The sequence below is a fragment of the Equus quagga genome, chromosome 9 (assembly GCF_021613505.1).
Source record: "Equus quagga isolate Etosha38 chromosome 9, UCLA_HA_Equagga_1.0, whole genome shotgun sequence".
Lineage (NCBI taxonomy): Eukaryota > Metazoa > Chordata > Mammalia > Perissodactyla > Equidae > Equus > Equus quagga.
Window position 1 is genome coordinate 120,723,164 of NC_060275.1, and position 17,222 is coordinate 120,740,385.

Sequence of the window (17,222 nt, forward strand, 5' to 3'; positions counted from 1 at the left end):
GGTGAGAAAGTAGGGTGCAGTTGAGAAGGAGGTGTGCAGGTGAGAACATGGGGAGCAGGTGAGAACATGGGTGCAGGTGATGGAGGAAGGAGGGGTGCAGGTGAGAAGGTGGGGAGCAGTTGAGAAGGAGGGGTGCAGGGGAGAAGGAGGGGTGCAGGTCAGAAAGTGGGGAGCAGGTTGGAAGGAGGGGAACAGGTGAGACAGAGGGACAGACCCAGGAGCAAAGGAACGCGAAGAGCTGTTTTGGTTGGGGAAGGTTCTAGAAAGGCTGGGAGGGAGGAGGGGAGAAGTGGCATGTCCAGGGGCAGGTCACTCAGCCAGGGAATGCTGCAGGTCCCCACACCCTGGGTGCTGGCCGAGGCATGCGCGGTGCCAGGGACAGATGCTGAGCAGGCCTTCCTTCCTGCACTCTTAACTCCTTCTGCAAGAAGTTGCTTTCACACTGCTGCATGGAGGCTGGTCCACACATACGTACACGCAAGCTCACAGCCCACACACGTGTGCACAGACATGCATGCACATACATGTGTGTGCACACGCACATGAGCTCACAATGCACATGCACACGTGTGCATACACATGCACACACAATACATGCATGCACACTTGCATGCACACGGGGAGAACTCAGGCTCTCTACACCCTTGCTGGTGGGAAGGTGGCAAGTGTGGTCTTGGCTCATGTGGAGGACGGGTGCTCTGGACAAGCCCCGTGAGCAGGAGGCATGGGCACCCACCGCCCAGGTGGAGGAAACAAGTCCTTCCTGCCTGTCTTCTCATCACATGAGCAAGCAAGCACCGAGAAGGGAGCCCCATCTGGTCCCAGTCCCTGTCCAAGAGGCAGGATGTCAGCTGCTTGGACACTGAGGGGCTGAGGCTTGGCTTCTGGCTCCCGGGTGTGGTGGGCTCCGCACTGCAGAGCCCCGGGCTGCTTGGGGACCCCTGGCATCTCTGCCTCAGCTCACTGTAGGGGACGCGGTCTCGGGGAACAGGCAGCTGTGGCCCAAGCCCAGCAAGGGGCCGTGGTCATAACAGTCCGGACCAGCCTGTAGCGGCCGCAGGGACCTGGGCTGGTCACACTGTGGCTCCTAGAAGGGAGCAGCCCACATGCCCAGGTGGGCTTGCCAGTCGCCATGGGGGTGTGGTGGGGAGGACTCACACCCTGACCCTGGGAAAGGAGAGGTGGTCGGTGCCCCAGGCGGGGTTGTGGGGCCCTGCAGAGCAGGCTGGGGACCGGGGGACCACCGGAGGCCCTGCTGGGCAGTGGAAGAGGCTGTTTGGAATGATTTTATTTGGCATTGTGAGGAGCGTGGTGTCGTTTGGGGACGTGCACGTCCTAGTTTATGGGGTCTTGGGAACACGGTTGCTCCACGTGGCAGCCACAGCAGAAGCACCTCACCTCGTGGGAGCCACAGACGAGGAACCGCAGTCGCTGACTCGGGCAACCTACGGTGGAGAAGCCCACTATTTCTGTTTGCGGGCGGTTGCCGTGGCTCCGCGGGCGGTGACGCCAGCCGGGTATCTGCAGCCTCTGTTTGCATCCTGTCGCCATGACAGCGCTTGTTTGTTTTGATGTTACTATGTGTTAAGTTTTAAACAAATTTCTCGCAGCTCTGTTCCAGGTCTCCAGTGAAGACTATTGTTACCTACACAGCCTCCTGCGCCCTCCCCCCACAGGCCTGACACAGTCGGTCTGAAAGGTTGACTCATCGAGGCTTAGTCTGCACAGCAGGGGTGCCACCCTGACAACCCTGTTGGGGCCATGAACGGCGACGTCCCCTTCAGTGCTGCCTGCGATGTCTGCATGTGTCAGCACTGGGGTCCCCACTGCACAGGTGGAGAGGCCAGCCCGCGGGGGCTGTGTTCCCTGAGTAGACGGGTTTCCTGTAAGCCCCGTGCAGGGAGATGGTCCGCACCGGTGCCGGGCGTCCAGGTCGCAGGTCAGGAGGGAGCAGGCTGTGGGGTCCCCTGGGGCCTGTTGGCTACCAACCTGAAAGCTGCTCTGTTCTTGCATATCTGTCGTGGCCACGGCCGGGAGACGGTGGGAACTGTGTGAGGCAGGGAGTGAAGAGTCGGCAGATGGACTCCGGGCTCTGTGGTAACAGACCTGACTGTCAGCATGCGCCACAGAAACTCAGCACAGACACACAGCCCTAGAGCCCAGCGCCATCCAGTGCCTTCCAGCGCCACCCAGCACCTGGGAGCAGGCCGGAGCCTGCAGGAGAGCGCCCCCAGGATAGCGTGAAGTGGGCTCGGGGCACACAGTCCACTGCGGGAGGGGCAGAACTCTGCATGAGATGTGACGTCCCAGAAAGGCTGGCTGGCGACACAGTGACCCCGAAGGGGCCGGGAGGCCTGGTGGCAGGGGCGCCCCCACTCCCAGCTCTGCTCCTGGGCCTTGAGGCTGACACAGCCACACTCCTGGTGCCTACAGCACGGCCCAGGCCCCATGGATGTAAGGGTTATCGGTGTTCCCCACACTGGGCCTCTCCTGCTCCAGTCCCGCCCTCCAGGCTAGTGGGCGAGGTCGGGGCAATTGGGGTCCCTGGATGCAGACCCCGGCTCCTCATAGAGTCAGGGTGGCCACATCGGGCAGGCCCTTCTCTGCCCTCTCGTGGCCACCCGCGGCAGTGCAGGGCATCCCACTGCTTCTGCCCTGCCCTCGGTGGTAGGCCAGTGCGCCTCCTGGTGCACCTTCGGCCGAAGGTCAAGGTCTGGCAGGGCAGGAGTAGGGTGATTCCTCGCACATCGGCTCTTCGTTGAGTCAGTGTGGGCGTTGGATGCCAGCGCTTGCAGGTCTTTTAAGAGGATGACCTTCCCCAAACCCCTAGAAATGGTTTCAGTGACCTCAAGTGCATCCATTCCCCTGCCGAGCCCACAGCAGAGATTAGGGGTAGCCGGGGGTGGCCCTATGCCTCTAGGGCCCCTGCCCTTCACAGGGTGGGAGCCCAGCCCCTCGTGCCCCCGTCCCCACGCCCATGCTACCCTGCAGAGGCAAACAGCAAGTTAGGAGGAAGGTAACAGCAGAACAACTGTGTGTTGGGGTCACAGCTGCCCTGCAGGCAGGTTGGGGCCCATCAGCAGCCAGACCTGGGATTTGAGTGGCCTGTGCAGCCTGTTCCAGGTTCTCAGCTTCATCGTCGTCCATGGGGCTGGGCCCACACTCTGGGCACTCAGCCTGCTGGGGCAGGCGGGTAGGGGCTGTCAGCAGGAGGGGAGCCCTGGTCTGGAGCGAGGGGCCAGTGTCTGCCAGGAGAGCCTGCTCACAACAGCCGGGCCCTCCCTGAGCACAGCAAGAAAGCAGAGCCCCTGGTCCCGCTCGGGGCTGCTCGCAGGTCTGGGACCAGAGGTGCAGCCAGTTCCTGTGCTGTGTCCCCACTGCAGCTGCCCCGGAGGCCTTGTACCCAGTGGGCAGGGCTCCCCCAGAAGCCCCCAAGCCCCCACTGGTCCAGGGGCTGATGGGAGTGTCCCAGAGGCTCCCTGCTCTGACCCTCCTCAGTCCTTAGGGCCCCTCAACACCCCACTTCTGCCCACAGTGGAGTCCTGGCCAGCCAGGCTGCTCTGTGGATGGGTCACCCACGGTCCCAGCCTCTGCTGGTTGGGGGAGCTGGGGAGAGCCAGCAACTTTCTCCAACCCCCACCAGAAAGCTAACTGTGATGGTCCAGCATGCTGGCCGCCACCTCTCAGGGAGGGCCCCTGGGGGTGCCGCCATGTGCTCTGATTCACGAAGGGGCTGGCAAGGAGATGGGGGTCCTGTGCTCTGTGCTGGGACTCGTCAGCCCAAAGCCCAGGAGCCTTTGTGGTGTTGGTCCTGGAGGCACAGATGTCTGCCTCAGAGAGCTGCGCTGGCCCCCCGCCCGGCTCCTGGACGCCCCTGGCCAGTCCACAGTGTCCCTGGGTGACCTTTGGGATCAGACAGGCCCAGCCCTCCGCCTGCCCTGAGCTGGGCCTAGAAGCCCAGGGGATGCAGGGCCTGGGAAGCAAAGTGAAACGCCAGCTCACGGGGCCTAGTGTGTGACCGGTGACCCATTACTGTCCAGCAGAACAACAGCCTTCTGAGCAGGGCGCTGGCCACCCCGGCACAAGCCAGGAGAAGGGGGGTTTCAGTGTGGGGACACCCTCCTGTTCTGGGGACTCAGAACAGGCTGGCTCTGTGTCCAGGGAGCCGCGTAATGTGATCCAGTGTCTCCGAGGAAGAGACCAGCATTGTCATTCTAGAGCTCGCCAGGGACTGCTCTCAGCAGCGGGCACCGGGTCCCCTGGGGAGAGCTCCCGGCTGGCCCAGACCCAGCTCCGAGACCCCCGCCTGGCGGTCACCGTGGGGATGCTCGGGGATACCCAGCCCAGCCAGGTGGAGCAGGCCAGTCGGGCCCCTGGGCCTGTGCATCCACCCAGATCTGAATGTGCTTGTGAGGAGAGCCCCCGCCAGCCACCCCCACCCCTGCATGAGTGACTCACACTGGTGGCGCCTGGTGCCACAGCACCCAGAGAGGGCCGCGTGCTCCAGGGGCTGGTCACCGGCCTGCCGTCAGGACTGGCGTCCACAAGCCAGCCCAGGCCGGGTGTGGACAGGAGACAGGAGCGCCTTTGACAGCCCAGAACAAACAAGGCCCCTGGGCCATAGAGGGTTAAGGACCCACAGGGCCAGGAGGAGGAAAAGAGGCCTTGTGTGCCCCACCGGGCACCGTGGCTGCAGGGCACGGCGGGGTTCTCCTCACGTGGGCGTGCCTGAGCCACACCGCCTGGGATGGCCCGGCCATGGGGTCCAGCCAACTTGCCCAGCCTAGCACTGAGTGCCTGAGAGTGGCCGTGGGTGTCGAGGCTGAGCGCTTTGAAGGGTGGTGCCCGCCACCCTACACAGTGGCTCTGAGGAACCCCTGCGGTCGCTGTCAGGACAGACATCTGAATGTGCTGGGGCAGCCGTGCCCAGCTGTCCAGCCCCATGGGGGTCAGGCTCCCCAGCTCCTCCTCCCCGAGCGAGGTGTGAGGTCCTGATGCTGGGGGGTCGGTCGGCACGCCCCCGACTGCAGATACACGTGCAAAGTGCCCTCGAAGCCCTGCGTGTGCTCCAGACGTGCTCCGGTGTGTCTGTCCGTTCACCCTGAGGGACAGTGGGGCAGTTTCTGGGTTTGGGTGACGAGCACAGAGGTAACAAACATTCATGGTCAAGTTTCCCTGTGAGCTCAGGTTCTCGCTTCTCTAGAGCGAGAGCCCAGGAGGGGACTCAGGGTGATGCTGTAGGCATGACCTTTATGAGAAACTGCCAAAGTACCTTCCAAAGTGGGCGCCACAGGGCACTGCACTGGCTGCGTCTGAGCGCCCAGCCACCCACGTCCCCACAGCACTCGGGACTGCCATTTTATTCACTGTCTTGCTGCGGCCGGCCAATGCGTGTGTGCTGGGATGTCATCGAGGTTTTAGTTTGTGCTGCTCGGATGACTGATGATTTGAGTGTCTCTTCTCATGCTTGTTTGCATCCCCAGGTCTTCTTTGATGAAGTGTCTGGCTCAGATATTTTGCCCAATTTTTTACATTTTTTCTTATTGTTGAGTTTTAAGAGTTCTTTGTATATTTCCAATACAAGTCGGTTATCAGAAATGTGTTTTGCAAGTATTTTCTCCCACTCTGTGGCTTGTCTTTTAGTTCTCTTAACAGTGTTTTTTGAAGAGCATGGTTTTAAAAATTTTGGTAAAGTCTAATTCATCCTCTTTTTTTCTTTTGTGGACTGTTTCAGTGTCGTTTCTAGGAAATCTTTGCCTAACCCAAGCTCACAAAGATTCCCCTCTTAGGTATTCTTCCAGAAGTGTCGTCGTTTTGTTTCAGAATAAATTTGGGACTGCAGTCCATTTTGCGTTAGTGTCTGTGTGTGGTGCAAGGCACAAAGTTTTGCGTGCACATCACCAGTTCTCCGCCTCCACTTGTTGGAAGGATGATCCTTTCTCTACTGAATGCCTTTGTGGAAAATCCTTACGCATAGCCTTTTTTCTGACTCTGTGGGCTGTGGTTGATCTGTTGGACTTCCCCACATCTTGTCCCTGCGGTTTTGCAGTAAGGCTTAAAGTTAGTGGTATCAGTGCTCTGACTGTGTTCTCGTTTTTCAAAATTGTCTCATGTTGTAAGGGCTGGCCCGCTGGCGTAGTGGTTGGGTTCATGCACTCCACCTCAGCAGCCTGGGGTTCGTGGGTTTGGATCCCAGGTGTGGACCTATACACTGCTCCAAGCCATGCCACGGCAATGTCTCATATGTAGAATGGGGGAAGATGGGCACAGACGTTAGCTCAGGGCCAATCTTCCTCACTCCCAAAAAAAAAAATGTTTGGTGTTGTAGACCCTCTGCTTGGTGATGTCTACAGAACACCCAGCTGGGGTGGTCAGGTCAGCTGTCTCTCCAGTCACTGATGCTCAGGACTCTGCAGCAGGAATGGCCAGCCTGGCTGAGATGGCCTTTCTGCGGCTGTTGCCATAGTGTGTCCCTGTGGAGTATGGATCCTCCCACACACCACCTTTTATTCTGAAACCTCGAACACTCCCTGAGTGGACGAGCTGGGAAAGATCAGGTCAAAGGGCAGAGGAAGTTTCTGGTTAAAATTACAGAAGGTGAAGAGCCAGCCTGGGACCTTTTCCCCCGGGGGGGTTCTTGTTGGGATGAGGAAGTGCTGGGCGACAGCCCCTTGCCTCACCCCGGCCCAGGCATGACCTGCCCCCAGGCCACCTGACGCTGCTCCTGTGGGCCAGCCCCAGTCAGGCCCTGGGTGGGTTTCAGGCAGGCGGCAGCGGAGGCTCCTGGGGAGGGTGGGGTGCCTTTCCGAGCCTTTGGGTCCCAGGTGGTGGGCCTGACATGTGGGACCATCCTGGGGAGGCCCCCAGTCTTGTCCCTGTGTGGCGATTGTGGACCAGACACACAGACCTCGGCCTCCTCCTCCTCCGTGTGGTTTGGGTTGGACGAGCTTCTTCGCTAACTTTCCCTCTGAAAGTCCTCTGAGTGGAGGCCACACACACGCCCCGTTTTAGAACCAGACCACGGCTTTGTTTTAATGTCCAGTTGTTCATAAAGGATGTGCTTCCTTTAAGCTTTTTTCCAAGACAATTTATATTTGCTGCCGTTGCTGATGGCGACCAACTGTTGGGTGTAAACAGTGCAGACCACGCGGGGGAGGGGCGTGCTCTGTGTTTCAATGTTAAACTGCCTTTTGGCTGTGGAAGAGAGGCGGGATGGGGGTCCCCCAACGCCAGGTCCCAGTCCTGGCCCACGACTGCTCTTGGGGCCTCCAGCACGGAGGTGAGGGCCCCTGCCTGCCCTGAGCATGCTCTCCCCGCAGAGGGAAGGCCTGCCGCACCATCACCTTCGAGCAGTTCAAGGAAGCACTGGAGGAGCTCGCCAAGAAGAGGTTCAGAGACAAGAGCGGCGAGGAGGCCATCCGAGAGGTGCATAGACTCATTGAGGGCAAGGCCCCCATCATCTCTGGGGTGACGGTGAGTATGGCGACGGGTCGGGTCCCCTGGGAGGTGCAGCCGGGGGTGTAGGGGAAGGATGGCGGCATCGAGACTAGGCAGAAGCGTTAACCCCCAGGTGTGGGTGGACTCAATCTGCCTCTGCGCCAGGTGCCAGGAGGGGGATCCCAGGACTGGTTAGCATCCTTACCCAGGGCCCCATCCCATTGGCTGGAGTCTCCCCCTTCCAGCTCACCCGGACACCCCTTCTCTCTCCTGTGGGACGACTGCCAGTTAACCCTTCACCCCCTACCTCTCTGCCTGCCCTGCTCTCCTCCTACAGAAAGCCATCTCGTCGCCCACTGTGTCACGGCTCACAGACACAACCAAGTTCACTGGCTCCCACAAGGAGCGCTTCGACCCGTCGGGCAGGGGCAAGGGCAAGGCGGGCCGCGTGGACCTCGTGGACGAGTCGGGCTACGTTCCGGGCTACAAGCATGCAGGCACCTACGACCAGAAGGTGCAGGGAGGCAAGTAGCCGGTTCCCAGGCAGGGCCTTCCTGCCATCACCGAGACCCTGCATCCTCGCACATCCTTACATTCCTGTGCTCCCTCGGGCTGAACTCAGACGCTGGGCCAGGGCAGCTGTGGGGTGATGCCCGGGCTCCGGCGTGCTTCTCTCCGACCCTCGGTTTGGCCCCTGACCTCACTGACCTTTTCTAACACACCTGCCTCGTTCCATGCTGGGAAGTCGACAAATGACTGTTTCCAGTGTCTCCCAGGACCAGACTACATCTGCCACCCAGTTTGCAGGCGAAAGGGGAGTCTTAAAAGGAGCTGGCGGGCCTCGGGGAAGAGAGAGACAGACCATGTCAGAGGTGGTGCTGACCTCCTGACCCACAGACCCTCCCAGGAGCCGTGAGGGCAGCATGCGCTACTGCACTAACCAACAGCACCAATAAAATGGAGTGAACCCCAAAAGAACACAGCGGTGTCTGCAAGGGCACCATGCAGGGGTGGGGATGGGACACGTGGGGACATGCTTGCACACGCACGTTCATGCACACATGCTTAGAGGTGCTCTTGCAGTCACACACACGCACACACACTCGTACTCACACACACATGCTTGCATATGCACACACGCATGCACACACGCGTACGCCTACGGACCAGGTCTGTGCTGAGGGCAGTTGTGAAACGAAGCTGATGTGCAAAGGACGGTGAGCCAGTGAAAGGTGGCTCCTCAGTCGACCAAAGGAAAGTGATCTGAAGTGTGAGGTTAGAAGTTTTTAAAATGGAAACTAAGGACATTTCATTTCGTTTTTCTAAGAAGAAATAGGGAATGATGACAGCACCATAAGCGTGTGCGTGTGCAAGTGTGTGTGTGTGTGACTGCACACGAGCATGTGTAGGGGGAGATTCACAACGTCCTGTTCCTGCCATCCAGAGTCTCCAGGTCAGGAGACCCGTCCGCTCTGAGGCCTCCCTCCCAGGCAGGGCAGGCGGAGCCATGCGTCCCTGTGCCCGTACGCCCCCTGGGTGGCCCCTTCCTGGACACTCGGCCTGGGCCATAGCATAGGCGGCTGAAATAAAGGCTAGCACTGCCATGGCACGCACACCCCCACCTCCCTGAGCCCGGAGGGCACACTGGTCATTGCTGTAGCCAGGGAAAGTCTGCCCATGCAGAGAGGGGCTCAGGGCCAGTGCTCCCGCCAACACGGCCCCTCGCACACGGGCCTCCCCTGACCCCCCAAGGGAGGCCTCAACTTACAGATGGCGGTGGCCTCTGCGAGCAGCTTGGTTCTGAGGTTCTGGGCCTTCAGTGTGTGGCATTAAAACTGAGGAAATGATGGACGGCAGGCTGCAAGTCACTGTTAGGAATGTAATGTCACTGCTGTCTCGGAAGTTTCTAGCTTGGGATACTAAGCTGCCTGGCCAGGCCTCCACTCCACCGTGGGGAAACCGAGGACTGAGGGCTGGGAGACAGGCAGGCAGGACGCGGACCCCTGCCCTGTGCACCTCTCTCCTCTCCCAGGCCGGACCTTCGTGTGAAACCCAGAGGCAAGAGTGATATGTGGGAGCCTGTCTGAAGATGCCTCTGAGCCTGCAGAAAGGTTCTTGACAGGAAGCTGATCACAAACTGGAAACCCTTATGGTCCAGTGCCGGCGAGGTTTCCACTGGTGGTCACAGAACAGGGCCCCTCCCCAGGGCCCCAAGCTGTCTGCTCTGTCCCAGACCCTGCAAGGCCCCACTGTGGAGGAACCCCCACCACTGGAGGCTGCTTTGCTCCTTCTCCTGTGAACAGCCTGGTCCCCACTGTCACCACCGAGTCACATGGCACAGAGACTGGAATCCAGCAGGACCTCAGCCTCTAGAATGAGCCCTTTGGTGAGGGCCAAGCCCGTAGAGATACGTGCCACCTGGGCTGCCGTGGCAGGAGGGGACACAGGCCCTTCTTAGCCCTCCCTCGCCTGCAGAACACTGAAGAGAGGTACCTGAACACCAGGACACAGTGACCTGTCCCCGAGCGTCATCTTCAGGCAAGGGTGGCCTCCACACGAAGGTGCTGACTCCAGGCAAGGGCCAGCCTGCCCGGGAGTACGCTGGGGAACTGGGGATGAAGCAGAGTGAACAGCACCAGTGCCCGTCCTCGGGGACCCTGCGCATGCCCATGGTGAGCACCTGTCTCCCATGGTGCCTCCACAGAATTGGAGCCCCCATCTCCCCGTGAGGCAGACCTGAGCTGCAGAGGCTCATGGAGACGGCTCCCTCCTGATGACAACTCCAAAGTGCATTCCTGGCTGTTGTAAGAGCGCCTTCTCTTTGGGTCTGTGAATGAGAATGAGGCGCACACAGCCCCCTTGGTGGCCCTCCCCCACCCCTCAGTCCAGTGCCCACGGGCTCCTGGAGGGAGAACCCCACGCCCTGGGCCCAGCTTCCCCACACGCTGGGGCCAGGGCGTCGGGGTCCCAGCGCGGCCCATCTGTCCCCAGCCAGCCAGGCTTCCTCAGGCACACACATGGCCAGAACGGCATCGTTCCCTGGTCAGAGTGTGGCTTCGGAAAGACCCCACCCCACTCACCTCTGTCCGGGAAGGAGGAAGAGGTGGTAAATTCGGTCATGAGGACTTAGTGGTCAGCATTCTGTCAGCTTAAAATCATCTAAGGAACTCATCATTGCTTGTGTGCGTAGCCTCTGAACACGGAACACACGCTAGGACTCCACCTTCACCGCACAAAACAGACACACGTGCATGCTCCTCCATCAGGTTCTGAATATCGTGAATATCCAGGCAGGGTGTGTGTCCTCGCTGCATGTTTTTATACAATGCCAATTAGCTTCTACTAACCATGGTTAAACAGAAACTCAATGTCTATCTGTGAATAAAAGAGACTGCACAGCATGGACCCCGGAGACAGGACACGTCCGTCAGGGAGGATGGTGCTGATGGTGTCCGAGCGTCAGGGAAGAACAGAAGGAGAAGGTTTGACAACACTGATCATATCAGAACACTTATTTATTTCTATTTAATGCTATAGGATAAGCAGTGGTCAGTAGCCCAGAGGTAACTTTACCAAAATTGAAGTTCAAATTACTTAAGTTTAAAATATTATAGCAAAAGATATATATTTATACTGGAGTATTTTTACACCTTTAATATCCTCAGTCTTAAGCGTTGAGGCAGATGAAAATAGCAGCAGAAGCCCGTCAGTCAGGAAAAGGCAGGTGGAGGGGTTCCACCGGCACCTCTTCCTGCCTGTGCGGCTCCATCCCCATGTCCCAGGGGCTGAGGGCTCAAGGCTGCCGTGGGGGCCCTGCAGCAGCCAGGGCAGAGGCTCACCCTGGGCATGCCACAGTCTCTGGCTTTTGTGAATAGTTTCACGGCACACGGCACGTGGCAGCGCCAGCACCAGTGTGCTCACACAGCGCTCGTTTACCTTGTGCTACACTGGTGGTGGGAAGGAGCTGAGACATAGATGCCACGGCCCAGGAGACCTAAAACATTCGCCATGCGGAGCCCAGTAAGGGAAAGCATGCTGGCCCCGCCCTGAGCATCCAGTCCCACCCGTCTCCTCCCTCGGGGACTCCCACACAAGCTGGCCACCCCGTCCTGCAGCACGCCTGTGGCGACACCCTGTCACCTGTTCATACAGCGCAGGCTGACGACTCAGCTGTACTGTGAAGTTGTCACTAGGCTAGAATGTCCTCACAACTCTCACCCTGAATAGCTTCCCTCCACTGATTTACTACTGAACACTCTGTGAAATCCGGTGGTTCGGGGCGTGGCTACGTGGAGAACGCGGCCCGGGGGTGCCCCCAGGCGGTGCCGGGCAGGGGTCCCCCTGCACTTCGAGACGCTTTAGTTAACTCTCTTACTTTAGACTCTTGAAAAACCAAACGAAGCCAAACAACAAAGGAAACCCGCACAACTTAACAGAAACTTGAAAGGGATCATATACTACTAGTTTGTACCAAGTTCTTTTCCGGAAAGGGAAATAAATTTATATATATAGGCAATATATTTTTACACTGTTTATTAACGTTAGGGAGGACTGAGTGTATCACTTTATCACTGTGATGGGTAAAGTAATGTCGATGTCATGGGTGTTCTGACTCAGAAGGGCACTTCTGCTGACGTCTACACCGCACTCACCGGGAATGTCTGTGGGGTCAGGGTGGCCCTGCTCTCCCTCCTGCAGAGTGTGAGGCGTGGTGTCACCTCTCAGAGTCGCTGTCAAGGCCCGGCTTGAAAACCTTTAGTGAAATAGCTCATGTCTGTCTGCATCTCGCTCCTCATGTGTTCGCTGTTGTTAACATTGTGTGTCAACTTGGTAAAGTGATAAATAAAGGTGTTAAATCGTGGATCTCTGTTATCTTCAAAGTGTACTGTCTATACCAGCAGACCCATGCGCGTGCAAGAGTGCACACGGGACAGGCCCTGGGAGGGGCCGCAGGAGGGAGTCAGAGCCACAGCTCACCACGCTGAGAGCCACAGTTCGCTCCTCACTCATATGGGGCGACCACTGACGCAGCCCCGTGAGGAGCGGGGGCCATCCATCTGCCAGGTTTGAGCCTGGTCAAGTTCTTAGTTCTGGTGCAGCCCTCGAGTGGGGTCTAGATCAGGGGGACTGGACAAAACTGCAGTACAAACAACCACAGCAGCCCCAAAGACAGGAGCGACGTCGTCAAAAAGTGCTAATCTGAAATCCGACCCCAGGGAAATTGTTTTCAAAAATAAAGATAAAATAAAGGCCTTTTTTTAGACTAAGATTAAAAGGAATTCTCAATGTAGAAGGAAAGTGATCACAGATGGAACATCTGAGATGTGAAGGAGGAGAATGGAGCAAAGAACAGAGCAGCTAACTCACAAACAAACAGCGACCTTATAAATACTTTGTGGGATTAAAAACATTTCATGAAAATACTTGAACACCTTCACATGTGAGCCAGAGGCACAGAGGGAGTCCTACCGGTGGGCAGAGTCCTGATTCAGTAAGCGAGCGTGCTGGGTGACACCCCAGAGATGGAGCAGACCAGCAGAGGGCAAATGTGGGATGAGAACAAGTAGTCTAAAGTGGCAACAGTAGGAGAGGGAGAAAACTCAGGAGAGAACAGCACAAAATGGGAGGGCAGATTTAAACCACAATGTGTCCGTTCCATTAGCTGATGAAGCAAGGAAAGAAACACAGAACAGGAAAACTGATAGGACAAAACAACATTTCTAACCCAAATGTATCAGTAATTTCAGCATGGCTAAAAATAGAACAGAAATGGAAATGAAGACCAAGGTTAGTTCTCCGGAAGGACTGACCAGCCTGACAGCCTTCTGGTGAAGTTAACAAAGGCGGAAGTTCAAACGACCCACGTGAAGAATGGCCAGGGGGTCGGAGCCACCTGGAAGCAGGGCACGAAGCAGAGTCCGCTTTGTCATTGGCGAGTAACGCCACGAGGGACAGCGGAGGACTCGAGAGCAGGGAGGGTTCCAGACCACGGTGCAGACCTGACGGAGCGTCAGCAACAGGCTGTCAGAGGAACTCCTGGCGGGAAGGCCAGGCCCCAGGCCCCAACTGCTCGGTCACTGGCCAGGGTGTGTCCTTGGCTCGAAGGCTGAGGCAGAGCCTGATGCCATGAGCAGCTGGTGGTCGTCTCTGACCTGCGTCCCTTCCCCTGAACAGCAAGGTCTTGCTTGAAGGGACACAACTGCCCCCACATCTCTGCCACAGGGACACAACTGCAAGTGCTAAACCTACTAAAATGCCATTAAAAGATTGAGTGTTATGTCCAAAACTTTGAAAATTAGGCAATGTAAACAAATTCCTAGAGATATATAACTTATGAAAACTAACTAAGAAGAAATGGAAAGCCTGTAGATTTAGGGCAGCCACCAACACAGTGGAAACCCCCGAGACCTCAGTGCTGGTCACAATGCAATGACTTCCCACTCTGCACATGAAGTCCAACTGCAGTCAAGGAGGGGTCTCTTCCAACAGCACAGAACAGGCTTCCAGAAGCTGCGACGGAGCTGGCAAGGTCACTGAGGGAAGGGGAGCCATCAGAGTGGACCCCCAGCTCTCCTCTGCCCCGACCCTCAGTGACTACCCTCAGTCCCCTCATAGACTGTTGCTCAGAACTAGTCACGTGGCCCCAAGCCACCTGTAGGGAGGCTGGTAAATGTAGAGAGATGTATGAATGGTCTGTGAGAACAGGATCTGCCACAGCCTGGAACCCTTCATTAAACTCTGTCAATAGTCAAAAGTCTCCCCACAAAGAAAATTCCAGGCTCAAATGACTTCATCAGCAAGTTCCACTGAACATTCAGGGAAGAAACAGTGACAATCTTAGACAAATTCTCCTAGAGAATAGAGAAGGAATGCACAGCCAAACTCTTCTTACGAGGAGAGTGTAATGACGCAAACCCTGACAACAGCAGCATTATGCAGGCAGGTCCCAGCCTCTGTCACCCATGGAGTCAGAGCTAATTACTGTCTGACTGTCCTCAGAGCAGGCAGCCCCACAGGCTCACTGTGCAACAGATACTGTCCTGGAACTTCATTTATAATAACTCATTTCATCTTCACCACAACACTACAAGACAGACACTATTATGACCCCATTTTAAAAATGAAGAAATGGAGGCCCAGAGAATTTAAATAATTGCTCAAAGTTAGACATTAAGTGGTGTACCTGAAATACCAGATCGTAAACAAAATATTAACAAGCCAAATACAACAATATGTATATATAGGAAAATCCACCATTACTAAGTTGTGCTTATCCCAGAAATTTAAGGTTGATTTTACATTAGCAAATTATTGCAATTAACACATTAACAGAATAAAGAAGAAAAATCATATGCTCATCTCAATAGCTGTAGAAAAAGTGTCTGATAAAATTTATCCACTCATGATGAAAACTTCTTAGCAAATTAACAATTGAGGAGCTTCTTAAACCTGAGAAAGTCCATGTAAAAAAAACCTATCACAGATTTTGATGTAAAATGATGGAAGTCCCCTCTTATTTAAAATCCAGAAATAAGACAAAGACGCCCCACACTACCACTTACAATCAACATTGTACTAGAGGTGTGAGCCAGCACAGAAAGCAAAGTGACAAATATAAAGTCAAACCCAGAGTAAAGGAATGGAAAAGAAAACAAGAAAACCCGTTACTCACAGGGAACAGGACTGTGTGCGCAGAGAGGCTAAAATCCCTACAGGTAAATTTCTAAAGTTAATAAGAGTTTAACAAGATTGCAGGATACAAAATTAATATACAAAAATCAGTTGGGTTTTCATATAACAGCAACAAATAATTAGAAAAATGAAATCCAAACAAACTTTTCAATACATATTTTAGAAATGGTATCACAAAATAAGAAAAACCTAGGAATATAACAAAAGATGTGTAAAACCTCTATGGAGAAAATTATAAAACTATAATATGTACATTATAAAGGAGAACTAACAAATGGACAGAGATACTATATTCATGGTCTCTAAGACCCAACACTACCTATATGTCAGTGCTTCCCAAATTGACCAATGCAACCCTAAACAAAATCCCAATTTAACCAGCTAATCCTAAAATTTATGAAATGTAAAGGGTCAAAAATAGCCAAAACCCCCTGAACACGAGATGGGAGGTCTTGCCCTACAGACGGTGGTTCTGCACAGAGATGGACAGGGAGCCCAGTGGGAAGAAAAGAGATCCAGGGACAGATGCACAAATCACTGATGACAAAGGAATCTTGTCAATAAATGATGCTGGATAACTGGACCCACATAGGAAACCAGTGAAAGTGGATCCTTAACTCTTGCAACACACACAAAAATCAGTTCCAGGTAGAATATATATCTAAACCCCAAAAGAGACAAAACTATAAAATCTTTTGGAAGTTAACATAGCAGAATGTCTTCATGACCACAAACAGAGAAAGATTTTTAAAAGTTAGGATCTGATATTCTTTAATCAGAATGAAAAAGGCTGATCAAGTGGACCATATTAAAGTTTAAAATTTCTCTTCATCAAAGGACACTATTAAAAAGTGAAAAGACAGGAAAAAAGCTATTTACAAATGTAATCCACAAAGTACAACTATCCAGCATTATAAATAACTCCTAAAAATAAATACGAGACAGGCTATCCGATAGAAAAATAGGGAAAAGACTTGAAGAGGCACTTTACAAAAAGGAAATCCAGATGGCCATAGATGTAAAAAGGTGCTCACCCCCTACAACCGAAGAGAGGCCAACACAAAGCACAGGAGGTACATTGCTGTCTCCAGACACGAAACACTGACAGTGAGGCCACAAACACCGACCCACAGACATGCCCACACACCACAAGGAGCGTGAGGCGGTTGCAGCCACTCTGGAACAGTTTGAGATTGTCTACAGTCGAGCTATTAAGAAGATAGTTAGGAGTTAAATCAAATATGAACATAATGGGAAATAAAACCTTAATCAAAAAGAACCAAATGGAATTTTAGAACTAAAAAAATATATAATTTATGAAATTAAAAATTCACTGCACAGGCTTCATGGCAGATCGATCAGGCACGCAGAAGGAAAGACCAGTTCACTTTGGACAAAACGATCAGACAGAAGCCCTGCAAGAACCAGGTGAAGAAAAGGACACCCATCACTGACCTGTGGTACCACGCCAAGAAAGCTGGGATCAAATAGGAAACCTGAAGTAGTCGTGGTCACAACTTTTCCAAATTTGAGGAAACATATAAACGCAGGTCCAAGAAGATGGACGAAATCCAACAAGAGAAACATGATGTGTGGTGTGGTGCTCACTTTCTCCAGGCCCAGGACGGGCTGACACGACGTCTCTCAGGTGATGAGAAATCCCACCCCACACGCAAAAGCCACATGTGGTGTGACCCCCCTACCCGCTAAGTCACAGGAGGGCTGCTGTCGGACACAAGCTGACCAGACGGAGGTCCCAGAGGACAGTCTGAAGCCCAGGGACACGCCCACTAGGGAGAGGCTGAGGACTCCCCTGGGACATCCCAGTGATAGAGCTGACACATGGCCTTTTCTTCTAGGCCTGCTGTTCCTAAATTAATTCAGATTTGTTTTAAAAAATTACTTTGTTTTACCGCAGAAAACAAGGATTACATAAGATATGAAGTTTCCAAACTAAAAATCTAATTTTATGCCCTGTTATGAGATAATTTTCAGAAATGCACTGCAAGCAAAAGAGAGAGCTAGGGTTTGGGCAGATATTTTTATGGTGGGATTTTAATATCACAAAACAGTATTTTTTAATGTTTCCCACA

General features: G+C 54.4%; 1 protein-coding gene across 1 annotated transcript in view; it reads left to right on the forward strand.

The window, feature by feature from the left end:
- Positions 1–12,304, forward strand: part of TPPP (tubulin polymerization promoting protein) — a 33,631-nt gene extending 21,327 nt beyond the window's left edge. Inside the window, exons 3-4 of the mRNA XM_046672197.1 lie at positions 7,320–7,473; positions 7,775–12,304. Of these exons, the coding sequence (XP_046528153.1) occupies positions 7,320–7,473; positions 7,775–7,969 (349 nt within the window). The 3' untranslated portion in view covers positions 7,970–12,304. The remainder of the gene's footprint in view (positions 1–7,319; positions 7,474–7,774) is intronic.
- Positions 12,305–17,222: the final 4,918 nt, after the last annotated feature.